General features: G+C 44.7%; 2 protein-coding genes across 8 annotated transcripts in view; one reads left to right on the top strand and one right to left on the bottom strand.

Moving 5' to 3' along the window:
- The window catches only part of LOC143956162 (uncharacterized), a 713,750-nt gene that overhangs the window by 84,485 nt on the left and 605,822 nt on the right, over positions 1–23,443 (bottom strand). The window lies entirely within an intron of this gene.
- The window catches only part of LOC143956174 (NACHT, LRR and PYD domains-containing protein 3-like), a 72,132-nt gene that overhangs the window by 15,882 nt on the left and 32,807 nt on the right, over positions 1–23,443 (top strand). For 6 of the 7 annotated variants that reach the window (XM_077466319.1, XM_077466322.1, XM_077466321.1 and 3 more), the window contains 3 exons: positions 7,105–7,389; positions 7,622–7,660; positions 9,372–11,127. In XM_077466319.1, coding sequence (XP_077322445.1) covers positions 7,105–7,389; positions 7,622–7,660; positions 9,372–11,127 — 2,080 coding nt within the window. The remainder of the gene's footprint in view (positions 1–7,104; positions 7,390–7,621; positions 7,661–9,371; positions 11,128–23,443) is intronic. The other variant, XM_077466323.1, reaches the window with a different exon arrangement.

Below are 23,443 nucleotides of genomic sequence, written 5' to 3'. Positions count from 1 at the left end.
TCCTTCAGCAGTATAGGGACTGACGTACAGTCTGCTAATCAGTCACACACAACCTACTTGGTCCACAAAGGTCCTTATAAGGACTGGTAACTTGGTGAAGGGTGCTACAGTACCTAGGGTTGAGTGCGGTACAGTCTGCTGTTCTGTAAGGAGCGCTATCGGTCCACAATAGATAGGGTTGAGGTGCACCACTGCTGACCGCTGCCCTATACTGCAGCAGTCTTTCATCGGTATAGGGACTAAGAGTTTTGTCACAGGGTGATTTAAAAAATTACAGGCAGGGGACGAGGCAGGCCCTTCCGTAGGGGTGGTAGGGGTAGGGCAGGAGCACCAGCCTTGAGCCAAAGTGGGAAGTTGCAGAAGGTGCGTTCAATTACTTTAAAGGACGCACCAGACTTGGTTGAGTGGCTCACTCAGCCTTACTCTTCTGCACCCTCCTCATCCTCTCGATCTGCACCCTCTTCTTCACTCTCTGCTATGTGCACCCCCAAAGACACTACCACCAACAACACCACCACCACCACCACCACATACCTTCCGCTTGAGTCACAGGAATTATTTTTCGATCCATATCAAGAGGACATTTCTGATGCGCAGCCACTCTTGGTATTGGATCAGGAAGAGGAGGTAGCAACAACCGCTACTCAGCAGTCTGACGACAGTACCCAGATCAGCCCAAGGAGGAGGTTGGTCCCCGGTGTTGCTGCCTACTCCGAGATCTCTACTTATAGCGGTGGGGAAGGTGACGTTGATGATGACGTGTCTAGTGATGTCACGTGGGTGCCCACAAGAGAGGAAGAGGAGGGGAGTTCAGAGGGAGATATGGACCAGCAGATAGGGAGGAGAAGCAGGAATAACTTACATTGGACAGGAGGGACAAAGCAGACTGAAAATGTATCAGGAGCGAGTCATCGACCATGTATGGTCACATCTGGCGCTCCCAGGACACCGGCACATGGCTTCGCAGTGTGGGCTTTTTTTAACGTGTCCGCTGCTGACAATAGCGTTGCCATCTGCAATCTTTGCAGTCAACGCATTAGTCGCGGTAAGCCCAACACTCACCTAGGGACGACCGCCTTATGAAGGCACATGAGCAGCCATCACCGAGCCCAGTGGGAGCAATGGAACACACAAAGCCACACTGCAGGCTCTCACCGTCCAGCCTCGTCTTCTACTTCTCCTTCTCCTCACAATTGTCCTCCACTCCACCTTCCATCACGCCAAGCTCACGTTTTTCTGCAAAAAGGCAGGCTTCCGTGGGCCTAATGTTCGAGCGAAAAAAATGATGACGCCGGATAACCCTCTTGCCCAACGATTGACGGCTGGCTTGTCAGAACTCATAGCCCGCCAACTACTGCCATATAAACTGGTGGACTCGGAGGCCTTTCGCAAATTTGTGGCCATTGGAACACCACAATGGAAGGTCCCAGGAAGGAAGTATTTCTCAGAGAAGGGCATCCCAGAGCTATATGGCCATGTTCAGCGGCAAGTGAATGTATCTCTGGCACACAGTGTCGGTGCCAAGATCCATCTGACCACAGACATGTGGTCTAGCAAACACGGGCAGGGAAGGTATATCACTTTTACTGCCCACTGCCACGGATTGCATGCAGGCCTGACTCTTCTTCTCCTCCTCCTCCTACTCCATCCTCCTCCCTCTCCTCCTCAGCTGACTCCTCCTTTTCCGCTGCTAGCGTCTCTTCCGCTGCACCGCCCAAGCTCCCCAGAACCTATTCCACATGCCAGGTGAGACGTTGCCATGCCGTGCTGCGTCTGTTGTGCCTGGAAGCCAAGAGCCACACTGGTCCGTCACTCCTTTCAGCTTTGCATTCACAGGCAGATCAGTGGCTAACACCGCTCAATTTGACAGTTGGTAAAGTGGTGTGTGACAACGGTGCCAATCTGCTTAGCGCATTGAAACAGGGCAAAATCACCCACGTGCCATGCATGGCACACGTCTTAAACTTGGTCGTGCAGCGATTCGTTGTCAAATACCCTGGGGTCCAGGACATCTTGCCGCAGGCAAGGAAAATCTTGGCCCATTTCAGAAGATCTTACATGGCCATGGCTCACCTTGCTGACATTCAGCGGCGACACAATCTGCCGGTCAGACGTCTTATTTGCGATTGCCCGACGCGATGGAACTCAACCTTCTATATGCTTGATAGGCTGCTCCAGCAGAAACGTGCAGTTAACGTCTACCTGTATGAACTCTGCGAAAGAAACGGTTCTGGGGAGCTGGGTTTTTTTTCACCGCGCCAGTGGCTGCTCATGCGCGACACATGCAGACTTCTGCGGCCATTTGAGGAGATCACCAAACTGGTCAGTCGCAGCCATGGTGCCATCAGTGACATGGTACCTTATGCCTTCTTTATGGAGCGTGCATTGCGTCGTGTCATTGATCAAGCTGTGGAGGAGCAGGAGCGGGAAGATGAGGAAGTCGCAATGCTGGATGAATTCCCAGGTGGGGCTACTCTATCTGAGACAAGTCAACAACAGGAGTCTGAAGAGGAGTCAGAGGAGGATGGTGCCCGGGCGGATGAGGAGGAGCAAGAAGAGCGTGTTTTAAACCTTTCTGGGATCCCTGTTGTGCGTGGATGGGGAGAGGAGAATGAAGAGGACGACATTATCCTGGATGATGAGCAGGAGCCAGGCCACCACACCGCTTCCACTTTAGTGCAAATGGGGGCCTTCATGCTCCAGTGTTTTAATAGGGACCCCCGTATAAAAAGCATAAGGGTCAAGGACCAGTACTGGGTGGCAACGTACTTAGACCCCCGGTACAAATACAAAATGGCGGAAATGTTACCGCCGTCGCAGAGGGCTGTCTCTGCAGCACTTCCAGGCCTTGCTTCGAGAAATGCTGCATTCTGCTTTTGCGTGCGCTGGCAGAGGAGCAATTCCCACTCCCAGAGAAGGATTTGCGGGTACCAATCCAACAGCGCCTGCAAGAAGAGGCCGGTTTGAAGATGTGTTGGTGACTTCGGATATGAGGTCATTCTTTCAGCTGACCCATCGACAGGTGTCATCCGGATCCAGCATCAGGGAACGCCTAGACCATCAGGTGTCCGACTACATTGGGTTAACGGCCGATGTGGACGCTCTGAGGAGTGATGAACCCCTGGACTACTGGGTGGGCAGGCTTGACCTCTGGCCAGAGCTTGCCCAATTTGCAATCGAACTGTTGGCTTGCCCCTCATCCAGTGTCCTGTCCGAAAGGACGTTCAGCGCAGCAGGGGGGATCGTGACCGATAAGCGTACTCGCCTAGCTCACGACAGTGTTAACTACCTCACATTTCTAAAAATGAATGAGGCATGGATCTCGGAGGTATTCAACACATGTGACCAGTAGACCATGTATATGTCTATAAACAATTTTTTTAATCAAGCACACAGACCTTCTTTCTTCATTTGGCTCACTTCCTTGTCCCAAAAAAGCACACCGTACTATATGCCCCTACCCTCCTCTTTGAAGAGGTTGAGCGGTGTCATATTTCTACTGGGGCTGCTTATGAGGGGACCACACCATCCCTGTGCTGTGCTGACTTCCTCCTGGGGGTTCTTATTATGAGGGGATCACACCATCCCTGTGCTGTGCTGAGTTTCTCCTGGGCCTGCTTATTATGAGGGGATCACACCATCCCTGTGCTGTGCTGACTTACTCCTGGGGGTTCTTAATATGAGGGGATCACACCATCCCTGTGCTGTGCTGACTTACTCCTGGGGGTTCTTATTATGAGGGGATCACACCATCCCTGTGCTGTGCTGAGTTTCTCCTGGGCCTGCTTATTATGAGGGGATCACACCATCCCTGTGCTGTGCTGACTTCCTCCTGGGGCTGCTTACGGTGCTGCTGTCAGTGCTGTATATCACGGTGCTGGTGTGAGTGCTTAATGTCAAGCTGCTGATGTCAGTGCTCTCTGTCACGGTGCTGCTGTCAGTGCTGTATATCACGGTGCTGATGTCAGTGCTGTATGTCACGCTTCTGATGTCAGTGCTCTCTGTCACGGTGCTGCTGTCAGTGCTGTATATCACGGTGCTGATGTCAGTGCTGTATGTCACGCTTCTGATGTCAGTGCTCTCTATCACGGTGTTGCTGTCAATGCTGTATGCCACGGTGCTGGTGTTAATGCTTTATGTCACGCTGCTGATGTCAGTGCCCTCTATCACGGTGCTGTTGTCAGATGCCTCTATCACGGTGCATGTGTCATTGCTGTATGTCACGCTGCTGGTGATCATCTCCTGCACCCTCTTCTTTGCCTACCCTGGTCCCTGACCTTCCGTCTCCTCCATTGCCTTCATGCACTCCACAGTTCTGAATTGTCAGAACAATTTCCCATATAAAAAAAGAATGCTTGTAGTTATCGATCCCAAATTCACCTCATACATGTGTTATGTCATTGGCCATGTGGTGGGACCATGATTGCCCAGCTAATAATTATCTTGTGGCTGCAAATTTGACCTAAAGGTTTGAAACGTTCACCTCCCATTGAAGTCAATGGGGCCCGCCGCGAACGTTCGGTTTCGCGAACGGTCGGCCTCGTTCGCGGTCCGCGTTCGCGAAACGTCCCGTCGGAAGTTCGTCCATCACTATTCTTGAATATTATTATGGTATGGTAATATGGTATCACGGTAAATTTTTGTGATTACAGTCCAGCTTTATCTACCGGAGATGGAAGAATTTATTAATAATGTACAGGTCAATATTATGTAATATCTTGGTACAGTAAGACCTTGGATTGTGAGCATAATTCGTTACAGAAACATGCTTGTAAACCAAAGCATTTGTATATCAAAGCAAATTTCCCAATAAAAAATAATAGAAACTCAAATGATTTGTTCCAGAACCATTTATTCATAAGTCCGTCAGTTTATAGTAAAAAGATTCTAGCAATGGGTTGTGTAACCATAAAATGTCCATCCACAAATGGAAGCCTCCACAAAGGGATTAGAAGCAAAATCCAGCAGGGGCTGCAGAGTATAAAAGAGAAGAGAGGTGCCTCTAATTGTAGCAATATGATTACATTTAATGAAGGTACAACATTTACCAACTCTCATGGTTTTTGATTAAAAGAGGCACATCTAAATATGCAGGCATCCGGGGTAAAGTCGTCTGCAATCATGAGGACTATCCTGCAATAGAGCAATCTGAAAGCGAGGCTTGAATCTGTCGTGGAGCGCAGCGTGGAAGGGCTGACGTCAATGGCGGTGAGGCGGATGGTCTATGTGGACATCTTTACCCCAGATGCCTGCATATTTAGATGTCATACGCAACGTTCCCAATTGACAACGTCACGTATGACAAACCGCGTCTGGAGGAGGGCACGTACTGACATCATTGTGCAAATTTACTAGGAGGATGGGCTCCATTTGTTGGTTTCCCAGCCGGCATTACTTTTAACATATGCGATATTCAACCTACAGATGTAACTGCAATATCTTTTTTAAAAATAAAGCCTTTAGACCAGCCTTTTTCAACCTTTTCAACACAAAGGAACCCTTGAAATAGTTCTCCGGTCTCAGGGAACCCCTGCTAAAAATTAGAAATCTACAACTTATAATACATTAGTGTGATGGTCAGTGGGAAGAATGGTCCTTACACTTGTGGTCATTGGGAAGAATTACCCCTTACAAATAGCTAAAAAGATCAATGGTGTCAGTGAGAACTTATCTGAGAGGCAGAAATTGCCCAATGCTGAAGGAAGCCCTAGCATCCTCTGGAGGAACCCTAGTTGAGAATCACTGCTTTAGACTGTATTACGCTATGGTCAGTCTTCTCTTTTTGGGGCATTTACTTAAGCAAATACAGACTCCATAGATAGTGAGAGGGAGAGATTTCCACCATCAAGTTCACTGGAACAGGTTTTGACTGACATCTGCAAGCTAAAGGCCCGGCTGGGTTATAGCCATCTGCCCTTTATGCTTGCCATCTGGTAAGCAGATCTTTATTACGGTGGCTGGGCACTCTCCTGGTTGTAAATCACTGTGGTGTCATTAAGAGGAAATAGGGATTCAATATGGACTCTATATGACTCTATATGTCTTGACTTGATTGATTGAGACTCTTTAGCGTAGCTTCTCTCTTTTAAGACTTAGATGTGCCTGTTTTAATCATCAACCATGTGAGTATCAAAATGTTGTACCTTCATTAAATGTAACTCTATTGCTACACTTAGAGGTGCCTCTCTTCTCTTTTATACTCAGTTGTGATATGATGCTGCTTTTATATCAAGACATTATATTAATATCTTTAATATTGATTGGACCCTGGGCAAAACTTTTCTTGGACCCCCCCCCCATGCAGTTTTGCTCTCCACCTGCTCTGAGACATACAATAAATAGCAGCTAGACACAAAATAAGTTTGCTGAATCAAATCAGGCAGCGATTGCTATTGGTTGCCAGAGGTTACAGTGTATCATTACCACTCACTGCCTGGTTGCTAGAGTTTACAGCACACATTACGGCTCACTGATTAGTTGCTAGAGGTTACAGCACATGATTTCTGCTTGTTTATTGGTTGCTAGAGATTACTGACCTCAGGGGGGCATGTCAATGCCGCCGACCTCTGCTATTTACATATGAATGCTGCCGCTATTTACATATGAATGCTGGTAATTTACTTGTAAACACAGGGTCTGCCGGTGAGTCATCTGTACACAATAGGGCAGAGCTGGGCAGCATTAGTACCAGCACTTCACACTGAGATATCGGGACACAGCACAGGACTAAAACCTCAAGGGACAAGGGAATTTAAACCAGGATAGTTGGCAAGTATGAGGCAGCTGCTTTGGGCCCCACAACAATGACAGGGCCCAGGGCAGCTGCCCCTTTTGTCCTGCCTTAAAAATGGCCCTGGACCTCACTTATATATCAAGTCAAAATGTATAAAAACAATCTTGCTTGTCTTGCAAAACTCTTTCAAACCAAGTTACTCTCAAACGAAGGTATTACTGTATTTCTTTGATTCTATCAGACTCCAGGTTTGCTCCCTATTCCATATGTTCTTTATTGAATAATTAGCTCCAGTATAGACCCATTCTAGTAAATTTCTTGATTTGAAGTTGGCCTGAATGTTTTTCGGCAGTGCGGTATTGTTTCTACAGGATGGATGAATTGTCAAACCCCCGGGGATCTCATCATATATTCTCTCGAAGACCTGAAAGAGAGTGACTTCAAGAAATTTCAGAGTAAATTGTCTGATTTCTCTTCTGGAGATAAACTTCTCATTCCGAGAGGAAAACTGGAAAATGCAGACTGGGTCACCACAAAGCACCTCCTGATAGACACCTATGGAGACGAGGGAGCTCTGGATGTCATGACTGAAGTATTAACCCTAATTGGTCTGATGGGGCCTGCAAATGACCTCCAAAAAAGGAGAAGAGAAATTGGTGAGTTTCCATAATGATCATTTCATGAAAACTGTTTTATAAAGCTCACTAATAATATCCAACATCAGAAGGATTCAGAAAACTTTTCTGAAAGTAAATTAAAAGGTCCATTAACCTGAAGAACAAACTAAGGTACATAAAAAGAAATTTACCAGGCCTGATTCTAAGCAAAGACATTTTTCTACACCTAGGCATTTATCTGTACAGTAATCTTATGAAAATGTTTTTGCAGCTACACTGAAGACAACCACGGCCATCAACAGAATAAAAGGTCAGTAGTATGGCATCTTAAAAAAAAAAATCCAAGATTATTCTACTATACATTTTCATAGTAGACACTCAAATTAAATCAAATCGGAGTTCCACCCAGAAATGGAACTTCTGCTAATCCGGTTTCAGTTTCTCCCTCCGGTCTCACATTTGGCACTTTTCAAGGGGGAGGGGGGAGCAGATACCGATCTAATACAGGTATTTTCTCCCACTTCCGGCAATAGATCGCTGCAGTATCGACACCATGTCCAGTGCCTCCTCTGTCCCCGCTGTCTTCTGGGAGAAACACAGGTCCCAGAAGACAGCAGGGACCAGTCATGACGCGCAGCACGACTAGCGCATGCGCAATAGGGAATCAAGCTGATTACTGATTCCTTTACTGAAGATGGCAGGGCCTCCACCTGGGAGCAGATGGGACAGGTCAGCTTTCTTATTTTAAAAGTCAGCAGCTGCAGTATTTGTAGGGGGATCACATTTTAGTTTTAATCAGGGTTTTTTTTTTTTGTTTTTTTTTTACAATTCAAAAATTAACCACTTTCAGACCGGACCATTTTGCAGACCAATGACCAGACCACTTTTTGCGATTCGGCACTGCGTCGCTTTAACTGACAATTGCGCGGTCGTGCAATGTGACTCCCAAAAAAAAATTACGTCCTTTTTTTCCCCACAAATAGAGCTTTCTTTTAGTGGTATTTGATCACCCCTGCGGTTTTTATTTTAATTTTACTATGCACTATAAAAAAAAAGAGCGTCAATTTTGAAAAAAAATTTGAAAAAAACGCATTGTTTTTTACTTTTCGCTATTATAAATATCCCCCAAAAATATATAAAAAACATTTTTTTTCCTCAGTTTAGTATTGTATTCTTCTACGATTATTGATTGGTTTGCGCAAAATTTATAGCGTTTACAAAATAGGTGATAGTTTTATGGCATTTTTATTAATATTTTTTTTTTACTAGTAATGGCAGCGATCAGCGATTTTTATTGTGATTGTGACATTATGGCAGACACATCGGACATTTTTGATAAATTTTTGGGACCATTGTAGTTTATACAGCAATCAGTGCTATACAAATGCACTGATTCCTGTGTAAATTACACTGGCAGTGAAGGGGTTAACCAGGGGTGGCAGTGTAGGGGTTAAGCGTGTCCTAGGGGCGTGTTACTAACTGTGGGGGGCATGGCTGTGTGGTAGTAAACACTGATCTCTGCTCCAATCACAGGGAGCAGAGATCAGTGTCACTTGTTGCTAGGCAGAACAGGGAGATGCTGTTTACTTCCGCATCTCCCCATTCAGCTTCCCCGTGAGACAATTGTGGGGAACCCTGCGGTGATCGAGTCTGAGACTCACGGGGGTCCCGACCGGCATGTACGCGCGCACGCGATGGCATGGTGGCAATTTTAAATGGAGGTACCTGTACGCCAGTTTGTCTGTGCCATTCTGCCGATGTACATCGTCGTGCGTCGGTCGGGAAATTGTTAAGTGATATGAATTTTAATGCTTGGAGCTGTCATGTTTGGTTTTAGTTAGGAGATTTATTCAATATTTTTTTGTTATTTATTATATATAACATTCTTTTCTTGATTTAAACTGTTCACATTTTGTCTATATTTGATTCACCTAAAATGATAAAATTGGCTTAACCAATTTTTCGTGTTTTCAATGTTATGTCCATCTGAGTGATGGGAGATTTTTCTCCCTGTCATGCAGAGTGGAGAAAGGAATACATGGAATCTATGAAGGAAGAGTACCAGCGGATGCAAGAATATAACGCTCGTAGAGGGGAGACTGTTAGCTTAGAGGACAAATATACTGAATTAAAACTAATAAAGGGACCCCAGATAATGGAGGAAAAGGAGTATGAGATGTTAAATTCAGGCAAAGGGCATCTAGAGACCTTGAAAAAATCAGATGAATATCCCCCAACCACAATTCAGACACTGTTTGATCCAGATAAGGATGGTTTCATCCCAAAGATTGTGGTGCTACAAGGACCTGCTGGGATTGGAAAAACTATGACCTCCAGGAAGATCATGCTGGACTGGGCCTCTGGGAATCTTTACAAAGATGAGTTTGACTTTGTGTTTCATCTGAGCTGTAGAGAACTCAACACCATCGCTGGACCCATAAGCCTTGTGGGACTTTTATACAGAACCTGCAAATTGCAGAGCTCAGATGACCTGGTGTCTATTTTGAAGGATCCTGGTAGAAAACTTCTCTTCATAGTTGATGGTTTTGATGAATTGAGGTGGACTATTGAGAAGAAATCTGAGGCTTGTCATGACATTTGTGAAGAAACTCACATAGAAATACTTCTCCAAAGATTGCTCAGAAAACAGATCCTAAAACAGTCTTCTCTGATCATCACCACAAGGCCACTGGCTCTGGACAAACTTCACTCATTTGTTGATAAATCACGTCATGTTGAAGTCCTGGGATTTACAGAGGAAAATTGTAAGGAATATTTCCACAACTTCTTTAAAAATGAAGATGATGCAGACAAGGTGCTCAGCATTATACAAGACAACGACATTCTTCACACCATGTGTGCTGTCCCTATTGTATGCTGGATTGTGTGCACTGTATTGAAATACCAAATAAAACAGAACTTGGACTTATTGCAGTATAAAACAGTCACCTCTGTATATCTCCTGTATCTGAAGGGTCTAATAAAGCACCATTGTAGGGAGCAGCCAGCAAACACCTGCCTAAAGAAACTGTGTGCTCTGGCTAAGGAGGGAATTTTGAACCAGAAAATTTTGTTTGAGATGGAAGATCTAAATAGACATGGACTTTCTCTGTCTGAGGTTGAGTCTGTATTTCTAACTGAGAAACTCTTTCACCTGGACATTGACACCCAAACCTGCTACAGCTTCATCCATCTGAGTGTACAGGAGTTCCTTGCTGCTCTCTATTATGTGCTGGATGATGGTTCTGGAAATGAAGAAGGGACCACTGGATTGAGAGAGGGAACTTCTATCCCCGAAATCTGTAAAGGAAATTCACTCTCAACAATGTGTAAAGAACACCCACATTTAACATTAGCTGTGCGATTCTTGTTCGGGTTGCTCAATGAAAAGGAAATAAATGTTTTTTCTAAAAACACAGGTATTAACATTTCCCTCCCAGCCAGACGTGCAATGGAAGAATGGTTGTTGGGAGACTGGCTCTTGAGAAGCTTTTTAACGGGAAACATCCTGGCACTCCATTCTACTGAAGCCATTTCATGTCTGTACGAGATTCAGGACAAGGACATCATTAGGAAAATCTTCTCTATAACTCCAAATTTAGAACTGCTAGGCTCATGGAAGGGTTTTTTCTGGACAGGAGAAAATTGTTCTAAACAGCTGTGCTATTGCTTGCAGAACTGTGAAAGTCTTCAGGCGCTCTCTTTCACATACCTTATACTGGATCCCAAATACCTGGAAAGGATATCTTCGCTAATACACAGATGTCAAGAGCTCAGGTAGGAGATGATGAGGGCATCTAATGGATTGATTTCCAAATGTCCATTATCATGTTTGTGAGCTGCACAAGTATTATACAACTACTGAGGAATAATGTCCTGAGCAGATCCTCACTCTGCAGAGCAGACGCCAGTCAAGTAAAGGTTTTTTTTTTCTTTTTTTTACATTTTACACTATTTGTTACATTTGCTTTGCTATTTATTCACTTTGTCACTTTGTTGCAGTCTGGGCGTTTTTTTTTTTTTTTGATACTTATACACCAATATTCTTTGTGAACTTTTTTTTCACAATCCTTTTAGAATTTATTTGGAATGTTTATTTATTCTCATTTAACCACTTTTTAGTGTTTTTTTTTTCATCTGGATTCACTTACTGTACTGATTTATTTATTGTACATATATATTTATGGTATACAATTTTTTACACATTGTGATTATATTATTTGCGCATCTCTTTTGTGTTTAAAATCTATGTTAAAATGAAGTATTTAATTTTTTTTTTTAGGAGATAGACCAAACCAAATAATTAACATAAATAACATAAAGAACATAAATAACATAAATTAACAAATCTAAACTCAAGTATTAAGGCACTTCCTCCCTTAAACTCCTTAAACTCCTCCCGTTGGTCTGTGCTAAGATAAACCCACCAAAACACCATCATAAAAAACTTCCGGCACTGCGGTCCCCAACTCTCATAGACCTCAAGCTGACAAACTAGCTCAGAGGCCAAACACTGACCGCAGTGCACCTAATAGCAATTTCAGCTAAAAACCCCTGTTAGCTGTACACTAGACATGTGCAGAGTAAAATATTTCGTTTCGGAATTTCGTTTTCGTCTGAAAACTTAATTTATTTAGTTACTCCCGAAATTCGTTTTTATTTATTTCGTTTTTCGTTCAAAAATTGCATTCGTCCGAAAATCCACATGAATCACGGTCGAATCTGTCTTTGAAGGCTTATGGTCTCTGTCGAATGTATAAAGAAGATTCGACAGAGCTAGTATATAGCATACTTTAGAACCCTATTAAAGTCTATGGGACTCCAACGTTCAAAATCTAAAGTGCTCATTTTAAAGGCTAATTTGCAAGTTACTGTCCTAAAAAGTGTTTGGGGACCCGGGTCCTGCCCCAGGGGACATGGATCAATGCAAAAAAAAGTTTTAAAAACGGCCGTTTTTTTGGGAGCAGTGATTTTAATAATGATTAAAGTGAAACAATAAAAGTGTAATATTCCTTTAAATTTCGTAGGGGGGGTTGTCTATAGTATGCCTGTGAAGGGGCGCATGTTTCCCGTGCTTAGAATTGTCCCTGCACAAAGTGTCATTTATGCAGGAAAAAAAGTCCTTTAAAATCACTCGCAGCTATTATGAATTGTCGGCTCCCGTAATACAGAGAACACTCATTGAAAGTCATTGATAAATAAATAAATAAATAAATAAAAAAAAAAGCGTGGGGGTCCCCCAAATTCAATTACCAGGCCCTTCAGGTCTGGTATGGATATTAAGGGGAACCCTGCCTCAAATTTAAGAAAAAATTTGACGTGGGGTTCCCCCTAAATATCCATAACCAGACCCTTCAGGTCTGGTATGGATATTAAGGGGAACCCCGCGTCAAATTTAAAAAAAAATTGACGTGGGGTTCCCCCTAAAAATCCATACCAGACCCTTTATCCGAGCACGCAACCTGGCAGGCCGCAGGAAAAGAGGGGGGGACGAGAGCGGCCCCCCCTCCCTCCTGAACCGTACCAGGCCACATGCCCTCAACATTGGGAGGATGCTTTGGGGGTCTGTGACCCCTCAAAGCACCTTGTCCCCATGTTGATGAGGACAAGGGCCTCATCCCCACAACCCTGGCCGGTGGTTGTGGAGGTCTGCGGGTGGGGGGCTTATCAGAATCTGGAAGCCCCCTTTAACAAGGGGACCCCCAGATCCCGGCCCCCCCCTGTTTGAAATGGTAAGGGGGTACAAAAGTACCCCTACCATTTCACAAAGAAAGTGTAAAAAATGTTTAAATAAAACAAACACACTTTTGAAAAATTCCTTTATTAAAAATAAAAAAATAAAAAAAAGATTCCAGCGGCGGTAATCCACTCTTGCTATCCAGCGACGGACGGTCATCTCTCCAGCGATGTCTCATGTCATCCAGCGCAGCGCAGCATCCTTCTTCTGTCTCCGTGTAGGAGACACTGCAGGCATTCCGGCGGCTGACGTTTGTTATATACGGAGGGCGGGGCCACCCGTCACCTGACCCCGCCCCCCTCTGACGCAAGGGGAAACCCGGGGTTCCCTGTGACGTATAGGTGACCCCGCCCCCCTCTGATGTAACGGAAACCTGCCTGTGTTAAATCAGAGGGGTGCGGGTCACCCCTACGTCACAGGGAACCCCGGGTTTCCCCTTGCGTCAGAGGGGGACGGGGTCAGGTGACGGGTGGCCCCGCCCTCCGTATATAACAAACGTCAGCCGCCGGAATCCTTGCAGTGTCTCCTCCACGGAGACAGAAGAAGGATGCTGCGCTGCGCTGGATGACATGAGACATCGCTGGAGAGATGACCGTCCGTCGCTGGATAGCAAGAGTGGATTACCGCCGCTGGAATCTTTTTTTTATTTTTTTATTTTTAATAAAGGAATTTTTCAAAAGTGTGTTTGTTTTATTTAAACATTTTTTACACTTTCTTTGTGAAATGGTAGGGGTACTTTTGTACCCCCTTACCATTTCAAACAGGGGGGGGGCCGGGATCTGGGGGTCCCCTTGTTAAAGGGGGCTTCCAGATTCTGATAAGCCCCCCGCCCGCAGACCTCCACAACCACCGGCCAGGGTTGTGGGGATGAGGCCCTTGTCTTCATCAACATGGGGACAAGGTGCTTTGAGGGGTCACAGACCCCCAAAGCATCCTCCCAATGTTGAGGGCATGTGGCCTGGTACGGTTCAGGAGGGAGGGGGGGCCGCTCTCTCGTCCCCCCCTCTTTTCCTGCGGCCTGCCAGGTTGCGTGCTCGGATAAAGGGTCTGGTATGGATTTTTAGGGGGAACCCCACGTCAATTTTTTTTTAAATTTGACGCGGGGTTCCCCTTAATATCCATACCAGACCTGAAGGGCCTGGTAATTGAATTTGGGGGACCCCCACGCTTTTTTTTATTTATTTATTTATTTATTTTTTTATCAATGACTTTCAATGAGTGTTCTCTGTATTACGGAGCCGACAATTCATTATAGCTGCGAGTGATTTTAAAGGACTTTTTTTCCTGCATAAATGACACTTTGTGCAGGGACAATTCTAAGCATGGGAAACATGCGCCCCTTCACAGGCATACTATAGACAACCCCCCCTATGAAATTTAAAGGAATATTACTTTTATTGTTTCACTTTAATCATTATTAAAATCACTGCTCCCGAAAAAACGGCCGTTTTTAAAACTTTTTTTTGCATTGATCCATGTCCCCTGGGGCAGGACCCGGGTCCCCAAACACTTTTTAGGACAGTATCTTGCAGAATCTTTTCTCTCTGTCAAATCTTTTTTCTCTGTCGAATATTTTCTCTATATAATCTTGGACTAATAGAGGTAAGGTTAGGCACATTCGACCACAGGTTCTATAGACAGATTGTTGTCAGAGTCATGTCGAATCTCCTATTCTATATCGAACTGTTGTAACAATGAAAACGAAAATAAAGCATTTATTTATGTCGGATCTTTCGTTTTTCGGATTTTGTGCTTTCGTTATTGTTTGTCAAAACGAAAACGAAAATAGCTGAAATTCGGACGAAAATGCATTCGGACGAAAACGAATGCACATGTCTACTGTACACCACCGACGGGTACTATACCACCGATAGGTCCCGCACTCTTCGATCACTGGGGTAAATCCTTCATCTGCACAGACCAACACCATGCCGCTGCCACGACAGCTCAACTGAAAAAGAAAGCAAACACGTTACTAAAAACAACATCCCCCCCAAAGCTAAGGGAGGGAGGGTGGGAAGCTCGCCCCTACTCTGCAGACTGAGGAGGGGAGGAGCCGCCCCCTCTAAACTATACTTCTGCTCCTCCCCTCCCAGAACGAACCCTGTACCGCCCTCTCAGTCCCTGTTAACCCTGGTCATGCCGCCCTGCGCCTACTCTGCTGAGTTCTGCTCCGGGCTTTCTGACTAAGAGGCCAGCCACTTCCACCTGGTGGTTTTTATAACCTCTCCTCTAAGCATGGCTCCACCCCAGGCCCTATCAGGGAGCCCTATATTAACCTGTGCACTGCAGGCCATCAGTGCTGATCAACCATTGTGTATACCTTTGTGTGTTAGCTTCCTGTTTCCTGCCGTGTGCTCTTCTACTGTTTTCCATTACCGACTTTGGCGTGTTTTTGACTATCCCTGTTTGCCTGTGATCCTGACCTTTTGGCGTGTCCCCGACTATTCTTGTCTGCTTGTGGCCCCGACCTTGGCTTTGTCCCTTACCATCCCTATCCTCCTGTTGCCTACTGTGGGTGTGAGCTGGGGGACCCTGGGGGTAGCGACCTGGAGCCAGTTGCAGCCAAGTCCATCCTCACCACTAGAGGCGCTGGTGAACACCTGCTGGCTCTTAGACTCCACGCCCCAGGGAATCTTACGCTCTAACCCCAGTGGGATCTGTCCCCCATCTGCAGCAGTCAGCCGTAGGGTCCACAACCTTGCGGTGCACTCCTGATCCCTACGGTGTGCATCTGTCACCTCGCCTCAAGGTGACCTGACAGTTTGATCAGCCATGGACCCGGCTGATGTGCCGCTTCCTGCAGTCGATCCGTTGCAGGGCTTAGTTCGCAGACTTGAGACCCAAGAATCGCATCAGACCCAGATGATGCAATTCCTTCAGGATTCGGCATCCCGTTTTGAACAGGCTCAGGCCTCATTAGGACCCCTAGTTCAACAACCGGAACCGCTATCTGCTGCTGCACCTATCGCATCAGTCGCAGCCACACATTCATTACAACTACCAGCTCCGGTCCGTTTCTCTGGGGACTCCAAGGCTTGCAGGGGGTTCCTTAGCCAGTGCACAATTCATTTTGAACTTCAGCCCCAAAACTTCCTGTACGATTGGGAAAAAGTTGCATATATCATATCCTCCTGTCCGGCGAGGCGTTAGCTTGGGCTGCCCCTCTGTGGGAACTGAATGATCCAGTGATTTCTAGCCTGTCTGATTTCTTGAAACTTTTTCAGAATATCTTCGAGGAACTGAGTCGTGTCTCCTCAGCGGCTAGCGCTCTTTTACGTCTCCTTCAAGAGTCTGCGTCTGTGGGACAGTATGCTCTTCAGTTCCGTATCCTCACAGCTGAATTGAGCTGGAATAATGAGGCCCTAGTTGCAACCTTTTTACATGGCCTCTCTGATAGAGTGAAGGATGAATTAGCAGGAAGATCCCTTCCTGCTGATCTGGACAGTGTCATCACCTTGTGTAACCAGATCGATATTCGCTTTCAGGAAAGGGCCCTGGAAAAAAGACGCCAGCACTCCCCGTTCTTTAGGCAGCCTGAGCCCCCAGTCCCTTCTCATCGATCCGAGGAGCACCCCCTGCCTGCTAAGGAACCTATGCAGTTGGGCTGGACTAAATTATCTCCCAAAGAACGTGCTAGGCGCAGAATTCTGGGCCTAAGCCTCTATTGTGGGGCCAAAGGTCATTTCCTTGACACTTGTTCTCTTTGTCCGGAAAAACGCTCAGGGCTAATACATCTGGAAGGTGGAGTATTAGACCCTGAAATATCACCTTCACCTTCTCGTCTTTTCCTTTCTGTGTTGCTTCATGTCGGTGCTTCCTCTCGTTCGGTCTCAGCACATCTGGATTCTGGAGCCGCTGCCAATTTCATAGATTGGGAAACTGCATCCTCCATGAGACTTACCCTTTTGCCCCTTACAACACCATTGGTGGTCTTGGCGATTGATGGCACGGTTCTCCCAGGGGGCCCTATCCGCTTTCAGACTCTTCCTGTTAAGATGTCAGTAGGGACACTCCACCAGAAGTGGATATCCTTCCTTGTCTTACCTAAGGCTTCATCTCCTATCATATTAGGTCTTCCTTGGGTACGGCTCCATTCTCCACACGTTGACTGGTCTGCTGGACAGATCCTGGCTTGGGGTTCCTCCTGTTCCTCTTCCAGGAGGGGTTTTCAATCTTTTTCTCAGGGTTCTCTGCATTCTGTTTGTGTTGCAGCTATCCAGCTTGACTCTTGTGACATGTCACTTTCTAACCAACCTGACCTCAGGGATCCACTAACCTCTGCCCAGTCTGGTGGTCCTGTTATGGATGCCCAGCTCATCTTTAAGGGTGTGGGGGACCCTACTCAGGCTCCTGATCTTCTCATGCCCTTACCCATTCCTAAAAAGCCTTTAGTCCTCAAGTCCTCTCGTCCTCTCCATACCTCTGTTTCGGTCTCTGAGGATAATCTAAAATACGAGGTTAGTCAAGTTTTGGATTCCCAGCTCCGTAAAGGCATTCTTCAGTACCTTGTACTTTGGAAAGGGTTGGGTCCTGAGGAGAGGTCTTGGATCATTGCATCTGAGGTCTTTGCTCCCTGTCTGTTAAGGAGGTTCCATCTGGAGTTTCCCTTTAAGCCTGGACCCAGGCGGGGGAGGGGGAGGCCTCGTAAGAGGGAGGGTACTGTCATGGTTATTCAGTGATCTTTGTGTGTTAGCTTCCTGTTTCCTGCCGTGTGCTCTTCTACTGTTTTCCGTTACCGACTTTGGCGTGTTTTTGACTATCCCTGTTTGCCTGTGATCCTGACCTTTTGGCGCGTCCCCGACTATTCTTGTCTGCTTGTGGCCCCGACCTTGGCTTTGTCCCTTACCATCCCTATTCTCCTGTTACCTACTATGGGTGTTATCTGGGGGACCCTGGGGGTCGCGACTTGGAGCCAGTTGCAGCCAAGTCCATCCTCACCACTAGAGGTGCTGGTGAACACCTGCTGGCTCTTAGACTCCGCGCCCCAGGGAATCTTACGCTCTAACCCCAGTGGGATCTGTCTCCCATCTGCAGCAGTCAGCCGTAGGGTCCACAACCGTGCGGTGCACTCCTGATCCCTACGGTTTGCATCTGTCACCTCGCCTCAAGGTGACCTGACATCCCCTTAAAGGGGTTTTTATTTGCAAAAACACAATTAACGAACAGTCTCTTAGTATAGGTTCAGAGGGTTAGGAGGAAAGTTCAGGTACTCTTAGCCCTTGTACACACGGTTGGACATTTCGACAGAAAATGTCAGATCAGACCGTGTTGTCGGATAATCCGAACTGTGTGTGTGCTCCATCGGACTGTTTCCGTCTGAATATCCGGCAGACAAAGTTTTAGATCTGGGCTAAACAGGATCCGATCGGACTTTGTCCGATTGTGTGTAGAGAATTCTAATTGGACAAAGTGCCATGCATGCTCAGATCAAATTCCTAGACCAAAGCTATTGGCTACTAGCCTGAACGTAGTCCCGTCGTAACGAAATAACGACATCACGTTACGTACGATCGGATTTTCCGACAACTTTGTCCGACCGTGTGTATGCAACACAAGTTTCGGACAAAATCTGACGGATTTTGTTGTCGGAGTGTCCGACCGTGTGTACAAGGGCTTAGTGTCAAAGTCAATAATAAAGGACTTGCTTACTTCGACTAAATCCAGAGAATAGCCATTCACAGCTGGATGTTCACTGAAGTTGGATAGTAAAAAGAGAAAGGGAACATCAGGAAAAGCAGTAAAAATTATTAAGGCACCTCATCCCAAAATAGTTGGAAAGATAAAAGAGGAAGAAACGGGATTATTGCGGTGCAGAACACTTATTTTTGAAGAGAACCCCAATTTAGGGGCAAAAAGAGAAAGAAAATAGTATAACTTATGATAAAAATAGAAAAATGTATTATTTAATTAAACACAATTCTTTAAAATGCAGAAAAGGTATTTAGGGTAACAAATAAACCACATTGATGATTCAGGATTGAGTATCCATGTTCAATCATTCAATTTGATTGAGGTTGTGTTTGGCTAATAAGATGGAGTCCCAACATGTTTCGTCGCAACAAAGGCTTCTTCAGGGGAGCCAATATTCAACGTCAAGTGGTTATAACAAAAATCACTGTAGACAAAACAAAACAAAACAGAACTGTAAGATGAATCTCGAAATGTGGTGCAGCCAATGCCTCCCAGATTAACAACAGATCAATAAATTAAGAAAATAATAGGAAAGACTTTTTATTTAAAAATAGAATAAATTCATAAAAATACCTACTCCTGGCCAAAACCCCTACCACGGCAATCGATTAGGGAAACCCTCTTGGTAAAGGGAGCGGACCGATCATAGGAATCACCAACTAGTGGCTGCAGGGGATAAATGAAATGGACAGTTGCCCACTAGTATATTAAATATTAAGGGTCCAAAGGGCCCCGTACAGGGCTGAATTGCTAAAATATTGAGAATATTGCTTAGATCTTCAGGTACCTACCTAGGCATAGGATTCTTTAATAGGTCTCAATGATAGAACAGGATGCCAATATGAAGGGTAGGAGGTTCCCTATGGATGATGATGTTGTAGTGCACCAGCCTAAATGTGTTAATCAAGACGAGGTCCCATTAGTAAAGTCAAATTATGTATAGATATGAATGAATTATGAATTATAATTTTAAGAATATAGGCAAAGACAAAATTAATGCCTCTATCTTGATACAAATATAGCGATATGCTCTAATTTTCTATTGGATATCAGGGAGGCTTACCTAGTCCAGACAGGGATTAGAAGTGCAGATACTCCACACTGATTCAGTGTGATACATTGTGCAGCTGGAGGGCTTGTCAATAGGTAGGGTATACAGCAAAGTCCTGTAGCAGGTTAGACAGATCCTATTAAATGTAAATGTAGGTGGATTAAGTTAAAGACTCAATTGGTTGGGATATGGGAAAAGAAATATGGAAGGTGTGGAGCAATCCATATCAAAAAACCCTCAACTAACCTTGATTCGTCCAGTCCAAGCAACAGCGTCCTTGCAAATCCAGCACAGGCTCGCAATGTGGGCGTTCTATTTATCCCCCATTCACTCGGCGTCATATCATGTACGCCGAGTGAAAGCGGACTGAGGAGTAGTACTGCGCATGTGCGCTGAGTGGTAAAGCCTACAAAGCCCAGGATGCGGCGGGGCTCCGTTCCCACGGCAACCCCGACGCCGTTACAGGCATCCATTGGGTTTGCGGAAGTCACAGTATAAAGTTGTTAGCTGTAAAACAATGAAAGTACTGTGAATGACCAACTACAGGGACTTGCTGATTACCAATGCAGCCTACATATTAACAGGTCGGGCTTCCACACAGCCCGACCCGTGCGTCCATACAGACACCGAACGTGGTGAGATAGGTCTGTTCCCAAAGGGTTCACAGTCGTATTGCCGGGTGTATAGGGGAAGAGGGGTAGGGAATAATACAGATTTTAGAGAAGAGAAGATTTTAAGGCAAGATATGAAATAATATAAATGAATACATTTAATTAAATAGAGCAACGGAGAGAATAATGGGCTGCATCACATTTCCAAAGTCAACACAGTAATGAAAGCAATAAATGAGAGAATTTTTTAAAATAATAACAATATAAAGGGATAAAGAGTATATATATATTTAACTATATCATAATCATAAAATAGACTAAAGACATATGATTTAAACGTTAAAAAAATCCAAAAAACTATTTCAATCAGTATATAAACACCAATAATACGATACAACAAAGGTAAATCATTGAAACTGACATAGTGGTTAACATTCTAAATATCAATATGAAATCATACAGCAATATTTATTATAGATATAATTTAGTTAAAAACACGAAATTAACAAAAAAAAAAGGGGGGGGGGAGGGGAAAGGGAAGGAAAGGGGGAAGGGGGAATATTTGAGGAACAACAGGATTAAAGGAGCCCAGATAGCAGTCAGTGGAGAGAACTGGTTGTGGACATGACAGGATTCGGGTTTATTCAAGACAGCTTATAGAAAATGTTTAAATGTTATATATTCATGTAATCCTGGATGCTTTGTTGCCTCCAAGGTGTAAATCCATTTGGTTTCAAGTTGTAAAAGACGAGTATCAATTTCACCCCCCCCCCCCCCCGAACATGAGGGGGTACATGTTCAAGGGCAGAAAAGCGCACAACATTGGGATCAAAGTTGTGAGAGTGACCTATGTGTCTGTTCAAAGCAGTAGTGCATAAACGTTTAAAAAGTGGCAACATGTGATCTCTAATACATTTAAAGAATGGACGTTTGGTTTTTCCAATGTAGAAGCAGGAGCAGCCTGCAAAGTAGACTACTCCTACCGTTTTGCATGTTACATTGTGTTTAATAGTATGACAAGAACCATTAGGTAATGTGGTATTTGAAGAATTAGAAACAAAGCGACATACGGCGCAGTAGCCGCAGGAGTACGTACCATTGCAATTAGATTTAGTAAGTTGCCTAGTATCAAAATGACTGGTTACCAGCCTGTCTTTCATAGATTGTGATCTTCGATAGGTAAGTTGGGGATATGGTTTTATATATTTTTGAATCGTTTGGTCGACATGAAGTAAAGGCCAATATTTGATGAGAATTTCTTTCATCTGATTGTGCTGCCGAGAATATTGGGTGATTATAGGTATTGGTGAATTCGTGGTAGGTTTGGGTTTAGGATGAATTAAATCATTTCTGTTTAGTTTAGTCACTCTATTGAAGGTGCGTTTGAGCAATAATTTGCTGTATCCCCGCTGATTTAGTCTGGTAAACAGATCTCTTGCAGCCTGTTGAAAGTCCTGATCTTGGGTATAGTTTCGACGCAGACGTAAGTATTGGCTATATGGGATGCTTTTCAATAGTGGTCAGGGATGTGCACTTGTGGCATGCAAAATGGTGTTGCCAGATGAAGGTTTACGGTATAGAGACGAGCTGATCAGTCCCATATCGTCCACCTTAATACACAGATCAAGAAAGTTAACTTGGGACTGACTATAATCCATTGTAAACTTTAAATTAAAGTTATTAATGGCTAATCTGTCAAAGAACTCTTTCAATTCATCACAAGTACCTGTCCAAAGGATCAGGACATCATCAATGTAGCGATGCCAACCCAGGATGAATCTAGTCAAATCCTGGGATTGATCGTTTGCAAAAATTTCTCTTTCCCACCCCCCCAGGTACAGGTTGGCGTAGGAAGGGGCACATTTTGTGCCCATAGCTACACCCTGTGCCTGGAGGTAGTGGGAACGATCAAACATGAAAACATTATGGGCGAGAATGAACCCCAGAAGCTGGAGAACAAACTCGCCATATGTTTCAGAGGATGACCCTCTTTCACTCAAAAAAGACTGAATGACTTGAATTCCTTTGTTGTGTGGGATGGAGTTATAGAGGCATTCCGCATCTAAGGCTACCAACCAGGTGTTTAAAGGGAGCTGTTTACCATCCAATATACGTAGCAAATTGATAGTGTCCTTGACATACGAGGGTAGGGACAGTACATGTGGAAAAAGGTGTTTATCCACTAGTGCACTAGCGTTTTCAGTTTATCCTTGGCATCCCGGCACTATGGGTCGGCCCGGGGGGTTAACAAGTGACTTATGCAGTTTTGGCAATGAGTAAAAAGTAGGAATTTTCTGATTTTTTTACATTGAGATATTTCCAGGTGTTTAGATCAATAGTACCCTGCTGATAGGCTTTGAAAATAAGTTGATAATATTTGGTACTGAAGTTGTCAATTAATAGTTTAGAAATGGGGCGGTACCAATTTCTGTTAGTCAGGATGTCGAGGCACATATTTTTGTATGCCAGGGCATCCATAACACAGACGTTATCCCCCTTGTCGGCAGGTTTTATCATCAAATCCAAGTTGTTTTGGAGAGTTTGAAAAGCAAAACGATGTTTACGAGACAAATTGTAAGGCTTCTGTTCATCAGGTTCAAGGTTCCTGATTTCAGAGGTAAATTGATTCACAAAGGCCCAAATATTGGGGTTACTTTGTAACAAAGGAAAGGATTTTGATTTCAATTTGAATGATGCTGGGGGGGGGGGGGGGAAAGACACTCCCGGTACAGAAACCTGAGGTGTGTCAAACTCAGATGACTGTTCATCTCCAGTGTGTCCTTCATCCCACAATGACATCAGGTCATCCATGGCCTGAAGTTCACTGGATGAAAATTCCATTGGTGGGAAGTCAGAGTTGTTTTCCTGAGGTTTGTCATACAATACCTTAAACAAAAGCCATCTAGCAAAGAGATGTATGTCTTTGACAAATTGAAATGTATCCAAATTTGCTGATGGGCAGAACGTAAGACCTAATTTGAGTATCTCAATCTGTTCCCT

This window comes from Lithobates pipiens, unplaced genomic scaffold, assembly GCF_037356315.1.
Source record: "Lithobates pipiens isolate NorthernLeopardFrog02 unplaced genomic scaffold, aLitPip1_a1.2 Scaffold_35, whole genome shotgun sequence".
Lineage (NCBI taxonomy): Eukaryota > Metazoa > Chordata > Amphibia > Anura > Ranidae > Lithobates > Lithobates pipiens.
Note: the sequence above shows the minus strand (reverse complement) of the source record. Positions and strands in the feature narration are given on the sequence as shown.